General features: G+C 51.9%; 1 protein-coding gene across 1 annotated transcript in view; it reads left to right on the forward strand.

Annotated features, from left to right (window-relative positions):
• The first annotated feature begins 310 nt into the window (after positions 1 to 310).
• The window catches only part of XYLB (xylulokinase), a 43234-nt gene continuing 27455 nt past the window's right edge, over positions 311 to 16089 (forward strand). Inside the window, exons 1-10 of the mRNA XM_029243645.1 lie at positions 311 to 412; positions 1641 to 1723; positions 4737 to 4806; positions 6592 to 6672; positions 8672 to 8762; positions 8929 to 9065; positions 9397 to 9525; positions 10327 to 10392; positions 12071 to 12143; positions 14157 to 14275. Of these exons, the coding sequence (XP_029099478.1) occupies positions 356 to 412; positions 1641 to 1723; positions 4737 to 4806; positions 6592 to 6672; positions 8672 to 8762; positions 8929 to 9065; positions 9397 to 9525; positions 10327 to 10392; positions 12071 to 12143; positions 14157 to 14275 (906 nt within the window). The 5' untranslated portion in view covers positions 311 to 355. The remainder of the gene's footprint in view (positions 413 to 1640; positions 1724 to 4736; positions 4807 to 6591; positions 6673 to 8671; positions 8763 to 8928; positions 9066 to 9396; positions 9526 to 10326; positions 10393 to 12070; positions 12144 to 14156; positions 14276 to 16089) is intronic.

The raw sequence follows: 16089 nt of genomic DNA on the forward strand, positions 1-16089 counted from the left end.
TCCTCTGGCCCAGGCGTCCTCCGAGAGAAGGCAGGCAGCGTTAGGGCCGGGCCTGTGCAGGGAGCACATTTGGATGGGAAGCGGGGCGGGGCGGGATTGGAGAGAGCGAGCTGCGCAGGGGAAACCCGTCGGTCGCCCAGGTGCGAAGCGCAGGCGGAGGCCGAGCCGCGGTGCGTCCCCTCCCTGTTCACCAGCAGGCGGCGCCAGAGCGCAAGGCCGCGGGGGCCTCGGGTGCCTGAGTCCGGCCGGGCGGGGCGAGGGGCGGACCCCGGCGCATCGGAGCGTTGGGGCGCGGGGGCAGTCCGGCGGCGGGAAGGACCGGCAGAGCGACACGCTTCCTGGAACCTCAGCGGCCATGGCCGAGCCCGCCGGTCGCCGCTGCTGCCTGGGCTGGGACTTCAGCACGCAGCAGGTATCGGCGCGGGCCCGGGGTCGGCCGGGCGGGGCCGCCTCTTCCGCGACGCCGGGCGGGCTGTCGGGGGACCCGGGCGCCTGGAACCCTGGGCCACGCCGCGGGCGCCCCTCCCTCTCGGGCTTCCCGGGGACCCGGCGCCTCCTCCCGGCCTGGACCCCGGAACTCCCAGAAAGGGCGTCCACCCCCACTCTCCCGAGGGACCCACGGGCACGTGGCGGGGAAATGCCCGGAAGGCTGGGGGGGACCCGAAGGGCTCGCGCGCCGTCATGGGCACCGATTGACAGGGACCCGAAGGAGCTCAGCTACTGTAAACAGAGGACCAGACAGACGGGCAGACACGCAGGCAGAACCAGTGAACTGCAACCATATCACCGCTAGAAGCTTTTTTTTTTTTTAAGTGAAATGGGCACAGTGTACACCTGAACTTTGTTCCACCCTGTGACAGCCCTTGGTTGGCACCAGCGTGCTCGGGTCAACGTGCCCAGCTGTGCTGCTCTCAGGGCCAGTCAGACAGGCAAGCAGAGTCAAAATTTGTCTTCAAACTGGGCTTGGGGTGCCAAGGGGCTGGCTCCTCCTTAACTTGGGAAATCAACACAGTTGCAGTGAAATCCCCCTCCTCGGATGGGTCAAGGGAGCAAGGCCAATCCCTGATCAAAGTCCTGTGGGACCTTGGATAAGTCAGGTTGTCCTGCTAGGCCTCAGTTTCTCCATCTGTCCAGGAAAGGAGTTGTATCCTTGAGTTTGGAGGTCTGCTCCATTGGGGCATGTGTCTCTGGTCCTTGACCATGGCCTGTGGGAACAGACCAGGGACCTTGCCTCTCAGATGTCTGCAAGCGTGGACCTCCAAGAGACACCACAAAACCTTGCCTCCCATGCCTTCCCCTCTAGGACTTTCTCAGACCTCCTTGCCTGGCACAGGAACCAGCTTATCTGTGGACATCTACCTCTAGGGCATCTTGGCTTTGGCTGTTTGGAGGGCAAAAATTCCCTGAGCTACATGGGTGTTTCTGCTTAGCCTCAGCTTCTCCATTTTACTAAGTCTTTGGATATGTCCCCAGATGAGGCCTCTGTTCCCATGGTTACAATGATGCACCCCAGCCTCAAGGAGGTCTCCAGACTGAACCACTTCTAGGGGGCTGGGCTTCACTTGGTGATGTTCATATCCCTGGACCAGTGTAGAAGCTGAGGAAAATTCTATACATTGTTTTTTTTTAATGCCTTCCAGGTAAAAGTTGTTGCAGTTGATGCAGAGCTGAATGTCTTCTATGAGGACAGTGTGCATTTTGACAGAGACCTTCAAGAATTTGGGTATGTACCCAGTGTGCATGTGTGTGTTGGGGGTTGGTTTTGAGGTCCTCCCTGAACCTTTTTTTGGCTGTGCCGTGTGCAGCTTGCGGGACTGCAGTTCCCCCACCAGGGATTGAACCTGGGCACCCCCCCCCACCAAGTGACAGCGTGAGTCCTAACCGCTGGACCACCAGGGAACTCCCCCTCCTTCAACCTTTTACATTTATAAACCACACTGTTCTGGTTTCCTCAAACTGCAGGAGGGGTTGTCTTAATAAATCTCTCAGCATCTTTCTTCTATGCCTAGAATGCACGCTCCTGCATTCCTTTCCAATTCCACTTATTGCTTCATATATGTATAGTAGGTATCAGTTGAGACTTACTTTGTACCAAGCACTGTGCTGGGCGCTGGGATGGTGAACTAAAAAGAGACATTGTCCTTGCTTTCCCAGAGCTTCCCATTGAGTGGGGGGGATTGATATCAATCAAAGACTGATTGATTAAAGAAAAAAAAAAACGAAAGACTGTTTGTTTATAAACTCAGAGAAGGCCATTGAAGGAAAGAAACTCACTTCTTCAAGTGCTTATTGTAAAGGAATGTGACCTAGACTTGTGAGAGTAGTTTAGGGAATGTTCCTAAGGAAGTAGTGCTTAAGCCAAGATCTGAATGAGTGGGGTTAGCCAGGTGATAGAAGGTAGAGAGCTTTGCACGCAGAAGGAACAGCATGTGCAAAGGCCCTGTGGCAAGGAACACTGCTCATTAATGGAACTGAAGAAGGCCAAGTGGCTGGGGAGCAGAGAGGGAGGTGGAAGCTGGGTTGGGCCATATAGGCCATGGAATAGAGTTTGTCTTTATCCTAAAAGCTATGGTCACCCACTGAAGGGCCATAGGAATGGGGGGGCCGGGGAGGCATGGCATGGTTTTATTTGTGTTTTGAAAAGATCTCTCTGGTGCAGTGGGAAAGCAGGTGGGATGTGGCCAGAATACAGGTTGGAAAACTACTGAGGAGGTTTTTCAAGATCATCTGGATGAGAAATGATGTTGACTGGAGGAGAGAGAGCTGGGTGGTAAAATTGACAGGTCTTGGTACAGAATTGAATGTGAGATATGAAGGTGAGGCTTCTGGCTGGCATTCAGGGTGGGTGGTAGACTATGAAAGAGAATTGGTTTCCAGAAGAAAGATCATGAGTTTAGGTTTTGTATTAGTTTGGTAGGGCTTCCAGTATAAAATACCACAGACTGGGTGATTTAAATAACAGACATTTATGTTCTCATGGGTCTGGAGTCTGGAAGTCCAATTTCAAGGTGCTGGCAGCCTTGCTTTCCTCTGAGGTCTCTCTCCTTCGTTTCCAGATGGCTGCCTTCTTGCTGCCTCTCACATGGTTGTCTCTCTGTGTGAGTGCACCCCTGGTGTCTCCCAGTTATGTTATCTGTGTCCTGATCTTTTTTTTTTAAGTTGATAAGTTGTATTTTCATTTTTATTCAGTTCCAGAAACTTTCTTTTTTTTTTTTGGCCGCGCTGTGTGGCATGTGGGATCTTAGTTCCCCGACCAGGGGTCGAACCTGTGCACCCAGCAGTGGAAGCATGGAGTCTTAAACACTGGACCACCAGGGAAGTCCTTCAACTTATGAATTTTGGGGGACACAATTCAGTCCATAACAGCTGTGGATTTGTTGATTTTGAGGTGTCTCAGAGAGGTCCTGGTAGAAGTTTCCCTCCATGTCTATTTTAGATGTCACTTCCTTCTTGAAGCCTTCTCTGCTGGCCTTTCCCTCTCACTGCCCATCACCTGTGTTGCCATCTATTTCTCCCCCAGCTGATGTGTCTCCTTTGAGCTGAGGTTGGAAGCCACCTTGCTTTCATATATATATTTTTTAAATTTATTTAATTTATTTATTTTTGGCTGCATTAGGTCTTCATTACCGCACACGGACTTTCTCTAGTTGTGGCAAGCCAGGGCTACTCTTTGTTGTGGTGTGCGGGCTTCTCATTGCGGTGGCTTCTCTTATTGCGGAGCACGGGCTCTAGGCACGGGGGCTTCAGTAGTTGTGGCACGTGGGCTCAGTAGTTGTGGCTTGCGGACTCTAGAGTGCAGGCTCAGTAGTTGTGGCACACGGGCTTAGTTGCTCCGCAGCATGTGGGATCTTCCCAGACCAGGGCTCGAACCCGTGTCCCCTGCATTGGCAGGCAGATTCTTAACCACTGCGCCACCAGGGAAGCCCTTGCTTTCATACTTTATATTACTGCAGGCCACCCATGTTAGAGTTTTGGTAGTTTGTGTCTTTCAGGGAACTGGTCCATTTCATCTAACCTATCAGGTTTGTGGCCATAGAGTTGTTCATAATATTCCTTTATTGTCCTTTGATGCCTATGGGAACAGTAGTTATGACCCTTCTATCATTTCTGATGTTGGGAATTTGTGTCTTCTCTCTTTTTTCTCTTGATGAGCCTGGCTAGAGATTTATCAATTTTATTGATCTTTCCAAAGGATCAGCTTTAGGTTTCATTGATTTTCTCTTTTCATTTTCATTGGCTCGTGTTCTAATTTTAATTACTTCTTTTCTTCTGCTTGGGTTATTGCTGTTGTTGCCATATTTGAGTTTTTGTTTTTTATGTCATTGAACTTCTCAGTCTCTTTTTCTGTTGCTTCTTGGTTTTGAGTCATTGTTTAAAAGGCCTCCTCACTCCAAGATTATGAAGTGGATTTGGGAGGGCTTCTAATCCAACCCCAAATTTCTCCAGTCCTTTCATGCCCACTGCTCCAAGTGACCGCCTTGCAGGGTGAACCCCTTATACTTAGAAGGCTTGTTTTTGCTGGTGCTTTCCGAGAATTGCCACCTCTGGTGCCACACCGGGCAATTTCCATGCCTTCTCTCTCCATCTTGCCCAGCATCTTCCCTGTTCAATCTAGAGTTCCCACACAAGGCTGCGGGGGTGGGAGGGTGCTTCTCCTTCTGTAGGAGGCATCCAGGGTTTGCCATCACTGGGCCTCCGCCTGAGGCTCTATCCCACATTCTCTCTTCTGCTTGTAGGACTCAGGGTGGAGTTCATGTTCACGAGGATGGGCTGACAGTGACTTCTCCAGTCCTGATGTGGGTCCAGGTAAGTACAGGGATTCCTGTCCCTCTCCTCTCCCAGCCCATCTTACCAGCAGACTTGGCGATTTGCTAGGAAGCCCAAAGGTGGCAGCCCATGAGAGCCTCTGTTGAGAGGTCCTCCTGGGGAAGTGGAATCTGCATGGTCCTAGGGCCAGACTCAGCCTCAGTACCCCTGAGCTGAGAGGACTCACAGAGGGCTTCCAGGTTCTGAAGCCAGAGCAGCTGGAAAGTCCTGCCAGTGACCATCTTTAAAATGCCACAGAGCAAACGTTTCCCAAACACTCTGATTTCAGGCCCTGTGGCCACCCTTGAACCCTGAGATCCAAACATGCCCCTTGGGCTCTTCTCTTAGAGCTCAGTCGCCAGACTCTTTAACTCCAGGGGCAGGGGCCTTCAGAATGGTGGCTTGTGACCTGCCCAGTCAGGCTCAGATCCATCCCAACCAGGCCTGCTCGCTCAGGACCAGCGAGAAAGGAAGATGCCTGTTGCCACATCCGGGTGACCCACGGGGCCACAGGGCCAGGGTGTGTGGACAGCACAGGCAGGTATGATAGGAGCCAAGGGCTGCCTCATGGGCCGCAGGGGACCTGAGACCCTGAAACTAGAGGCCAGCCGAAGGCAGCACTGGATGTGTCTGGCCAAAGCTTTTTCAGTCCTCCAGTACCTGTTTAACCGATTCCCTGTACTAACTTCTTTCTGTTAATGTAACAAGGATGATTTCTTTTTTATCGGCCTAACCCTGACTCATACTGGAGGATTGGGGGTAAAGGATGAACTTGCGCCGCACAGGCTGCCGGGGAAATACTTCAGAGGGCTGAGCCGGAGCACAGGGCAGTGGCAGTGGGGGTAACCGGCAAGAGTCGCTGTCTGGAGGTCCCACTGAGGATGTCAGGGGCTTCGGATGGGCCAAGGCCATAACTTGGGGAGGTGGCAAGTGAGTAGAGAGCCAGGCTTGGGGTTGGGACCAGGATAACTGCTACTCCTGAGGGGCCCCCAGAACTGGACCCGTTCTAGCTTTGCCAGTCCCTTCCCCAGCTCTGCCCCACTCCCTGCCTGAGGTTTGGCAAGCAGGGCCAAGTTGGCAGCCGCAGCCAGGACTGTGAAAGAGCCCTCCCGGCATAGGATGGGGGTGGGAGGGTCAGGCCAAAGCTCCAGTGGCTTCTGTACCCTGAAGAAAACACAGCCTGGGGTACGTATCTAATTCCCGGGGAAGTGTCAGGCTCTGCTGGGTGGCACCATCCATCCCACACATGGGGTCTTGCCAGAAAGGCAGTTCCAACCAGATGGTGGAGGGGGAAATAGGGGGTTGGGACAAATGGTCACCATCTTTACCTCCTCCCTCCAACCTGTACTCTCGGACACAGGAGTCTGGGCCTGGAGCCCTGTTCTGATGGGAGCCTCTGCTTTGCTCTTTGCCTCTCCATTGCAGTGAAGTTATATCACTAATATGGTGGGTTGAAAACGCAGATAAAAGAAACCGAAATTTGAGCCACCTCGTTTTTGCTCTTCCTGCGTGCCTGGAAGTCACCAATTGGAGAAGCAAAATTTGAGGAGTGCTGGTTTCTGATTCCATTTATTTAAAATATTTTTAGCATAGCTCACTTTTTTGTTTGCTTGATGCCTACTTGTTTAATTGATGTATTTATTCTAGTGCTTCCAAATCCCGAGTCCTCAGTTCCTTCTCTGCCTCCGCTGGAAGGGCAGGCACTTACAGTCCAAATCAAGGCTTGTGTGTTAGCCTGGTTCCGTGGTTCAGGACAGTCACGGTGGATTCTGTGTTTCTTCTCAGGCTTTGGATATCATCTTGGAGAAGATGAAGGCTTCGGGCTTTGACTTCTCTCAAGTCCTCGCCTTGTCTGGGGCGGGCCAGGTTTGTTTGCTGCAGCCTCCGTCTATGGCATAAGGGCATCTGTCTTGGGCAGCAGTGCAGGTGCTGAGGTGACAGCTTCCCTCGAGGGAAGTTGCTTGTTCTTGAAAGCCACAGCGCACATTTTGTTGCAGTGAAAATCCGTATAGCTGTTTCACCTTGGTGGATATATCACTTCCCTTCTTGCAAAAGGATTTGAGACAGTTCTTACAATTAAGCGTTATACAAAATAGGACACAGGGTGAGGAGGCACTGGATAGAGGTCCTCTAAGGGGAAGAGGAAGCATTTGACATGAATGTACTATGACTGTTTGAGGGCACAAAATTGCTTTTCCGTTTCTTGGAAGTAAAAGCAAAGTCAGAAATCATGCTAATAATGATAGTAGTTTTAGTAGTAGAGATATTAGTAACAATGGAGCACTTAGTGTATGGCAGGTGCAGTACTGAGCATTTGACATGCACTAACTTAATCCATGTGCCGTAGGGTCAATGTGAATGTTAAATACATAGGACAGGGCAAGAAAACTTTAAGCTTTAGCTGCTTTTATTGTCACTGCCATTTACATGGCGAAACAGAGGCACCAAGTGGTGATGTCACTTGCCCAAGGTCACATAGCTGCTAGGAGGGGTCAGGATTCAAGTCCAGTGTTATCCCCCGAATCACTTTGCTCCATGCTGGATTAGCGTGTCTTCACATCCTCATTAGAGCGCTTACTGATGCTTCTGAAGAGGCCTCTTCTTCCCCTGACCTAACAGGAGTGTATTGATTGTGTCCTTGTTACACTAAACAGAGTCCCTGGTGATCTTGTCCACATCTCTCACCTGAACCCCAGGCCTGGACACCCTCTCCCTCCCAGACATCCCCTCCGCCCCCTTGGCCGGGTGTCCCAGGAATACCCCAAACTTATCATGTCCCAGACTGAGCACACTGTCTTTCCCCCGATGTCCTCCTCCGGTGTCCTTTCTTGGGGAGTTCTCCTTCTCCACCGGGGCCACAACCCAGGTGTCATTCCTGACCCCTCCATTTTCCCACCCCTACATGCAGGGGGTCCCCTCGTGCTGCTGATTTGTACATGACTCTTGAGTCTGCCACTTCTTCTCCAACTCCGCCTCTGTTGCCCCAGGCCTAGTACCCATCATTTTTCTCTGGGCCTCTGCTTCTCCTCCTTTCCTCCAACCTACCTTCTCCATGACTCCCACAAGCCCTTTCATACATTCAGCCCTGGCCATGTCACTCCCCTGCCAATCCAGAGTTCTCATCACCCCAAGACAAACCCCAGCCTCCCGAGCATGGATGTCAAGGCTCAGGCTGTCACCTCCCCGTCCAGTCCCTACTGCCCCCCGCCCCAGCCTCAGGCCCCTTCCGTGCACCTGCCAGCCTCTCTCAGCTGTGGTTACTCTCTGCGTGGAGCACCTCCACCCTCAACTCCGGGATCCTTCCCTAATTATCACATCCACTTCTACCCACCTGTACCCCCAGCTGGCTAGATGCCCCTCCCCTCCTCTGTGTTCCCACAGCCCTGCCACTGCACTTAATAGGGTTTTGTCCGTTTGTGTCCTTTTCCCTGACTCAACTCCAGTATCCTGCAGAGTAGCAACAATACTACCCTAGTCATCTGTCCCATGCCTGGCACGATCTGGGTGATCCATCAATGTTTGTTGAATGAATAATGGGTAAGTGAATGAATGAGTGAATGTCAGGTAGTATTATGAGCAATATATTTAAGTACAGTTTTACAAAGCCACCAAAATCCAGACCGATAGTTCTTTCTTGGACCCTTCCTACAAGTTTTGAGGTGGACAGGGCAGAGTTCCTCCCCATATTATAGAAATGAAAACCAAGTCTCATAAAGGTAATGACCTCTGCGACTTACAAGTGGCGGGGCAGGCTTGGAGTCCAGTTCTTTGGTGTGTGGTCTGGGGTCTTTCTGGGTCTCCAGGAGGCTGACACAGGTGTGTGGCCACAGCCACGTGAACATGGGCTTGGGTTTTCCCTCGGCAGCAACATGGAAGCGTGTACTGGAAGGCTGGGGCCAGCCAGGTTCTGGCAAGCTTGTCACCGGACCTCCTGTTGCACGAGCAGCTGCAGGTAACTGGCCGTGCTGTGGGAATCTGAGAAACTTCCGTAGTGGGGAGAAGGGCCCCGAATCCTGTGGGCCCTGAAGCCTGGGGCTTTTGTGCATCGTCAAGGGTGTGGGAAGTTGGCTTGGGCAGCAGGCCTGTGAGCGTGGTCTTCCCTGCCTGCCTGCCACAGACATCCCTGCTGTCTGGACAGAGGCTCAGGTGCTAACAGCCCACATCACACTGGTCCCCTCCAGCCCAGCAGGACTGTGTTGCGAGTTCCCCCCTCAGGAATCTCCTCCTGGGACGTGATGCCTCCCGGTGATGCTGGGAAGGTAGGCTCTGGCGTCTCCTTTTCTCCCAGGCTCCACAGGCCCCCGCCAACCTGCCCTTTGCTGCAGCTCTGGCCCTTCACCGCCCATCTCTGGTATTGCCTGTGGTGCTCAAGTGTCCTCGCCAGAACCTTCCACCTTGAGCTTTCTGGGGAGAGACCCCGCTAGGCCGGGCCGAGGTTTGGACATGAAGGGCTTGCGCATGGGTCTTCCAAGGTCACATCCAGGGAAGAGGCGTCCACAGCTGCTGTGATGGGCGTGACTGCCAGCGCCAGGGCGGCCCCCAGAGTAAGTGGGCGGAGCTCATGCCTGTGCCTCTGCCCCTTCTTTCCAGGCCTGTTTCTCCATCAGTGACTGCCCGGTGTGGATGGACTCCAGCACCACAGCCCAGTGCCGCCAGCTGGAGGCCACCGTGGGTGGGGCCCAGGCTCTCAGCTGCCTCACCGGGTCCCGCGCCTATGAGGTGGGCGACGCCCGCCACTGGCTGGGGACGGGCTGGGCCAGGAGGAAGGTCTGGTTGCTGGCTCTGGTGCCTTGTCCCTGGGTGTCTGGGAGGACACGGCTGGTGACCTGTGCCTGTGGGGATCACGTGAGGCTGTGTGGGTGCCACCCCTGTGGAGCCATTCTGAGCAAGGCCACATGTGCCGCTCAGCGGGCACGGGCAGACCTCCTGTTGCGCCTCAGCCCTCCCAGGTCAGAGCTGACGTTTGACCCAGGCTGTGCTGTGTATGCGGGTGACGATGGCACCTCAGTTTCAGCCGCTTTAACTTGGAGATAAAAATAGCGCTTACATTTTGGGTAGTTTGGGAGCTGAAAGGAGTCAGTGTTTGTAAGATGCTTAGTGCAGCTCCTGGGAAAGTAAAAAAAATAAAAGTGCCTCTTTCCTGTTGGCTTCATCCATGGTCCTACCCCATCCCATAGGGTGGCTGCTATTGGCCCAGCTGGGGTAATTCGATACTCCCTGGAGCAGAGGTTTGGGGAATAGGACCAACTCCACCTGGGTTGCCTTAAGGAAGAAGAATGTGGGCGGGGATAATACCTGAGTCCCCTGCATGGGTGCCCTTGGTCAGAGCAGACACCCTCCTGTGTGAGGAGCGAGGTTATTACTAAGGATGCTCAGCAGACATCAGACATTTCCAGATTTGAGGCCTTAAGCTCTCATTATGCTAACTAATCTTCAGAGCATGCTACACGAACTTTACTTTATGAAGTTGATCATTCCCTGTTGGATTTGGGTTTTTAAGAATTTACACTCTTTTTCCAGCGATTTACAGGAAACCAAATTGCAAAGCTTTACCAGCAGAACCCCGAGGCCTACTCACACACAGAGGTTGGTTGAACGTTCCTCTTTTTTTTTTTTCTCTTTTTTTTTTTAAGATTTTTTTTTTTGATGTGGACCATTTTTAAAGTCTTTCTTGAATTTGTTACAATATTGCTTCTGTTTCTGGTTTTTTGGCTGCGAGGCATGTGGGACCTTAGCTCCCCAACCAGGGATCGAACCCACACCCCCTGTATTGGAAGGCGAAGTCTTAACCACTGGACCGCCAGGGAAGTCCCTAAACATTCCTCTTTGATTGAAAGTCACAGTTGAATTCCTTTTATAACAGCATAAATAAATCTCATGTGCATGGGCTAAAAACATTGATTAGCAGACATTAAAGATGATATATATTCAATTTGCTTTTATTCTCATTGTCAGGCTTTTTCCAAAGAGGAGGGAAAGAACGGAATTGTGGGAAAGAGAATTCCAGGGCTCTCCTGACCGGAAGGGTGGAGGTCAGGGTCAGGGTGGGAGCAGGGGGACTGGTGGCTTCCTGGGACCGCCTGAGTAGGAGATCTGGGTGCCCTTAGGCTCTGTCTGCTCAATTTCCGTGGTTAATGCAGGGTGGTTACCTGCATTTGATTGGTGTGGGGTCACTGTTTTCTTAGGAAATTTGTAAGGCTGGACCAATGTCTCCAGCTGTGGCCCTTCAGCCAGAGCCAGGAACCCAGGTTCATTCCTTGATCCACAGTTGCTGAAAGCCAGCACCTAGTGCTGCCTGAGAAGCAGCTCAACATCCTGGCTAGTGATTGTCCTCTCTGAGTAATTGGAAAATGATCAGCTTGTGTCAAACCGAATTGCCTTTTAAACCCTGGACGTTAACATGCGGTTTTTAATTTAATGATTCAAGGTTCCAGATTACTGTGCAGCTTTAGCCGTTAATGAAGGTTTTGGGTGGAGGGGGTGATAAAAATTCTCTGAATTCTGTGTGTGGAACAAAGGTGGCCCAACTGGGGACAGGAGGTGATGGCATTCTCTCCCCTGGTCCAAGGGCCCGCGATTCCCACGTGGAAGCAGAGACCCTCAGGGTGACGTTTAGAATCCATTATCAGTTCCTCCCGTTCATGTTTGGCGCCTCTGGCTTCTGAGGGGCCGGCTTTCCCTTCTCATTCTGAACCCCTGAGACTGTGTTTGTTGTTTCTGAATCCTGTGGCCACGCATCCCACTTCCTCTGTGACTAGATATAAAGACCACAGACATGGAGGAGGGAAATCAGGGCACCACACTCCCTGGCATATGGATTCTGGGTGAAAACCTGCTTCCCTAAGCGTGGCTTTTTTATAAGGTTTTGTAGTTGGTTGGTTTGTTGTTGGTTTTTATTTTTGGCAGTGCCTCGCAGCTTGCGGGATCTTAGTTCCCTGACCAGGGATCGAGCCCAGACCCCAGGCAGTGAAAACCCGGAATCCTTCCCACCAGGGAACTCCCTTTTTTTTTTTTTTTTTTTTCATTTTGAACTTGACAGTTTTATGGCTTGTCAGAAACTGCAGAACAAGGGGACTGTTCCAGCCACTCAAAATACCCTGAAGGACTGAGGGGTACTCAGTCCCTCACATTGCTGGGGCATCGTGCCCAAAAGTTCTACCTCCCTCCCCAGTTTAAAACTCTTGTCCTGTTGTGTGTGTGTCAGAAGTAGTCAGTTGTTTATGGAAGTGAGTCATAAATCTCACTGTGTTTCTCTCTTCTGCAGAGAATTTCCTTGGTCAGTAGTTTTGCTGCTTCTCTGTTCCTTGGGTCTCACTCTCCTATTGACTACAGTGATGGTAAGTCTTCGGAGTCTATGGTGTGGGTCTGTTTAGCGGGTGTGCGGGCAGTGTGAGCCCCATGCACCCGGGTGGGTGCCAGTCTTCCAGCCCTACCGTCTGTTGCCAAGAAGGGAGTGTATTATCTTTTGCGGTGTAACAAATGGCCCCAGCGCTTAGCAGCCGAGAGTCATAAATGTTTATTATCTCACAGAGTTTCTGAAGGTCAGTAATCAGGGAGTGGCTTCTCTGGATGGTTCTGGCCTAGGGTCTCTTAGGAGGTGGCACTCAAGCTGGCCGCCAGCACTGCGGTCACTTAAAGGCTTGACTGGGGCTGGAGGATCCACTTCCAGGCCACGCACGTGACCGTGGGCCAGAGGCCTCAGTTCCTTGCCATGTGAGCCCCTCCCCCATATGAGAGCTGGATTCACCCCAAGCAAGGGGTAAGAGGAGACAGCGGCCAAGCAGAAGCTGCAGAGTCTTTCACATGATCTTGGGAGTGATGTACATCCCTGTCCCTGGTCACACAGGCCTACGGGAACAGGGAGAGGGGACCTCAAACGGTGTGAACACTAGGGCATGAGTAGGGATCATCTTGGAGCCTGGCTCCCACAAGGAGTTACTTATTGAAGTTTTTGTCCACATTTGGGGAACTCATGAGAGTGGTGAGCTTCTGGAATCAAAACCCTAACAAAAATGCAGATACTATGTATAAAACAGATAACTAATGAGAACCTTCTGTATAGCACAGGGAACTCTACTCAGTGCTCTGTGGTGACCTAAATGATCAGGAAATCCAAAAAAGAGGGGAATATGTGTATATGTATGGCTGATTCACTGTGCTGAACGGTAGAAACTAACACAACATTGTAAAGCAACTATACTCTGATAAATAAACAAACAAACAAACAAATAAATGCAGACGATGCCAGTGAAGAAGGAGAGCTGGGAGGAGGTTGCTGCAGGAGCTCTTGGGTGAGACTAGCATGGAGAGAGGAGAATGCAGAGCAAGAGCCCAGGCCTGGGAGGGTGGCCTCGGAAGAGCCTCGAGTTGCTCCGAGTCTCTGGGAGCTCAGCTGAAGTGTGTGAGTGCTGTCGTGTACCAGACGCTACTCTAGTTTTCAGGGCACGGAGGGTGACTAAGGAGTGGTCCCGAAGCTTCACTCACAATCTGGAGAAGAAAAGCTTCGTCCCACACAGGAACCCAGCTTCTTGGAGCTCAGACCAGCAGAGCCCTACCCGTGGAATAGCCTGTATCCACCTGTGTCCTCCACACTCACCCCAGCCAGCCACTAAGTGCTGCTGGGGAAGGTTACGTTGTTGCTCTAGACATTCCTGAGCTTCATCCTCAGCTGGGTCTCCACCCACTCCCCTCACTGTCCAGAAGTCACCTCTTCATTTACCAGCAGTCTGACCATCTCACATGGGCATGGGGCTCTAGCAGCACCCGACCCACCTGCCTGCCTCCACCTGGGCCCATAGCGGAGGAGGGCTGTCCACCTGAGCTCTGGGCTCTCCTCCCTCCCCATCCTCAGGGGAACCTTGGGAGAAGTAGATCGTTTTAGGGAAGACTTAGCTGATCTTAGTGACGAGCATGAGGAAGTTTAGAGGCGTCTGAGAGCTTTCCTCGAAAAGTTAGATGTGATTGGGAAATCCCTGAGAGCTGACCCACATAAGTGCCAGGGCTGCCTCTAGCCTTGAACCCCAGGGGACACGCAGAGCCATCCTAGGTGACATTGGTGGGAGCTCCCCTCCCCCAGCCAGGTCTTAGAGCAATGGATTTCCAGGCTAACTGTGGGATTTAAGCCCGTGAGGAATGTTTGGGGGGGGGGGTGGAGGCATGTGTTTCTAAGGGCCCTGCTGACCTATGGCTCTCTGGTTCCAGAGTTACCCAGGCACATTGTATACGTTCCATCGGGAAAGAGCTCCAGGTATACGTTTGCTGCAAGAATGATCCACTCTCGGCCAGATTTGTGCATTTTTACAAAAGGTCTCTTTTTGAGATTTCTCTTTCTTGTTTCCTTCCTTCCTTAGGTTCTGGAATGAACTTGTTGCGGATCCAGGACAAAGTCTGGTCGCAGGCTTGCCTTGGTGCCTGTGCGCCTCATCTAGAGGAGAAGCTCGGCCTGCCGGTGCCGTCATGCTCAGTTGTGGTAGGTTCCCTGCCCAGTGACGCGGCTCACTGGAGAGCTGGCAGCTACTGGGGAAGCTGTGTAGTATACACACACACACACACACACACACACACACACACACATCCATTTACACACGGGCACACACACATGTGACTTTGTCTAGTACAAGATAAGTATTTGATGTTATTCAGAGCGAAATGTCTGTATCAGTGTCTTATACTCAGGTGCAATAACTACATCAAAGTAAAAAGCTTCTACGCAGCAAAGGAAACGGTCAACAAAGTGAAAAGGCAGCCTATCAAATGAGAGAAAATATTTGCAAACTATATATCTGATAAAGGGTTAATATCCAATACATATATAAAGAACTCATACAACTTAACAGCAAAAAACCAAACAATTCAATTAAAAAGCTTTAACCAGGGACTTCCTTGGCGGTGCAGTGGTTAAGAATCCAACTGCCAATGCAGGGAACATGGGTTTGAGCCCTGGTCCCAGAGATCCCACATGCCACAGAGCAACTAAGCCCGTGCACCACAACTACTGAGCCTGTGCTCTAGAGCCCGTGAGCCACAACTACTGAGCCTGCGTGCCACAACTACTGAAGCCCGCACTCCTAGAGCCTGTGCTGTGCAGCAAGAGAAGCCACCACAATGAGAAGCCCATGCACTGCAACAAAGAGTAGCCCCCGCTTGCCGCAATTAGAGAAAGCCCATGTGCAGCAACAAAGACCCAATGCAGCCCAAAATAAATAAATAAATTTATTAAAAACAAAAAACCTTTAACCATCAGTGTGGCACCCACGTTCGGAATAGACACTGGCTGTCCATGCCCTGGTTTCCCCTAGTTGGCCGGCTAAGTTCTTGGTTGGGCCCTGCACTCGGCCCTTTGGCGGGGAGCATGTCCCCCACAGCCAGAGCAAGCAGAACCCCTGGGTGGTGAAGAGCGTTGGCTGCGAAGGAAGGACAAGGGCCCCTGAGTCCCAGGGAGAGTCACAGAGCTGGGAGGGGTGGGCCACCAGGAGAACCAGGCTATCACGAGTGCCTCACTCCTCACGTGTGGAGTCCCAACCACAGAAGCACTTTCTGAGATGAGCAGTGACCTGCTGAAAACAGCCTTTGCCACCATGAGCAGAATCTCAAAGCCAAATCGTCATCCTCCAGAGGGTGCCGTGAGGCCAGCGCACAGAGCTTAAGTTAAGGGTGTGCTGCCCCGTAGAAGCAGACAGTTCAGGACCCAGGCAGGCTGATGCACAGCAGAAAGAAAAAGGAAGCGCTAACAGAAAACAGCCAAGCCTCTGGGACTGGTAGTCCACACACAGCTTTTAGTTTCAAGTGAGATGGAAAGCGGTGTTTTGTCCACGGCAACCGACTTTGTTTGCCTTATGCCACAAACACATGCCTCCAAGAGGTAGCCCGTGCAGACACCAGCAGCTTGAGGAATGGAAAAAAACTGATGGTGAAAAGTGTATTTTCATTTGTAACATAGGTACCCACGTGATGGGGGGAAACAACCAAAATCCATGTTTTCTGTCATCCCTTTTTCTGAAGGTGGTGCCCAAATGGCTTTCTCTCCTTTTCTGCAGGAAAATGTTTGGAGATATAGTGTAGCAGACGCTTCCCACCTTGCATCCTCCCAGCCCACTTTTTTGCCAGCCGTTGTGGCTTCACGCAGGTGTCGCCTAGCAGAACCCTGCCTGAGCTGCATCTCATTTGCCTCACTTCTGCCCAGAGCCTTCTGGGACTCCACAGTTGTGCTCTGCCAGCCTGGAGGTTCAGGGAGTTAGCACCCCACGTGTGCCCTTCACTGGTGGGGAGCTACGGAGAGCTGCT

This window comes from Monodon monoceros, unplaced genomic scaffold (assembly GCF_005190385.1).
Source record: "Monodon monoceros isolate NGI ecotype Baffin Bay Population unplaced genomic scaffold, NGI_Narwhal_1 Super_Scaffold_3, whole genome shotgun sequence".
NCBI classification, from domain to species: domain Eukaryota; kingdom Metazoa; phylum Chordata; class Mammalia; order Artiodactyla; family Monodontidae; genus Monodon; species Monodon monoceros.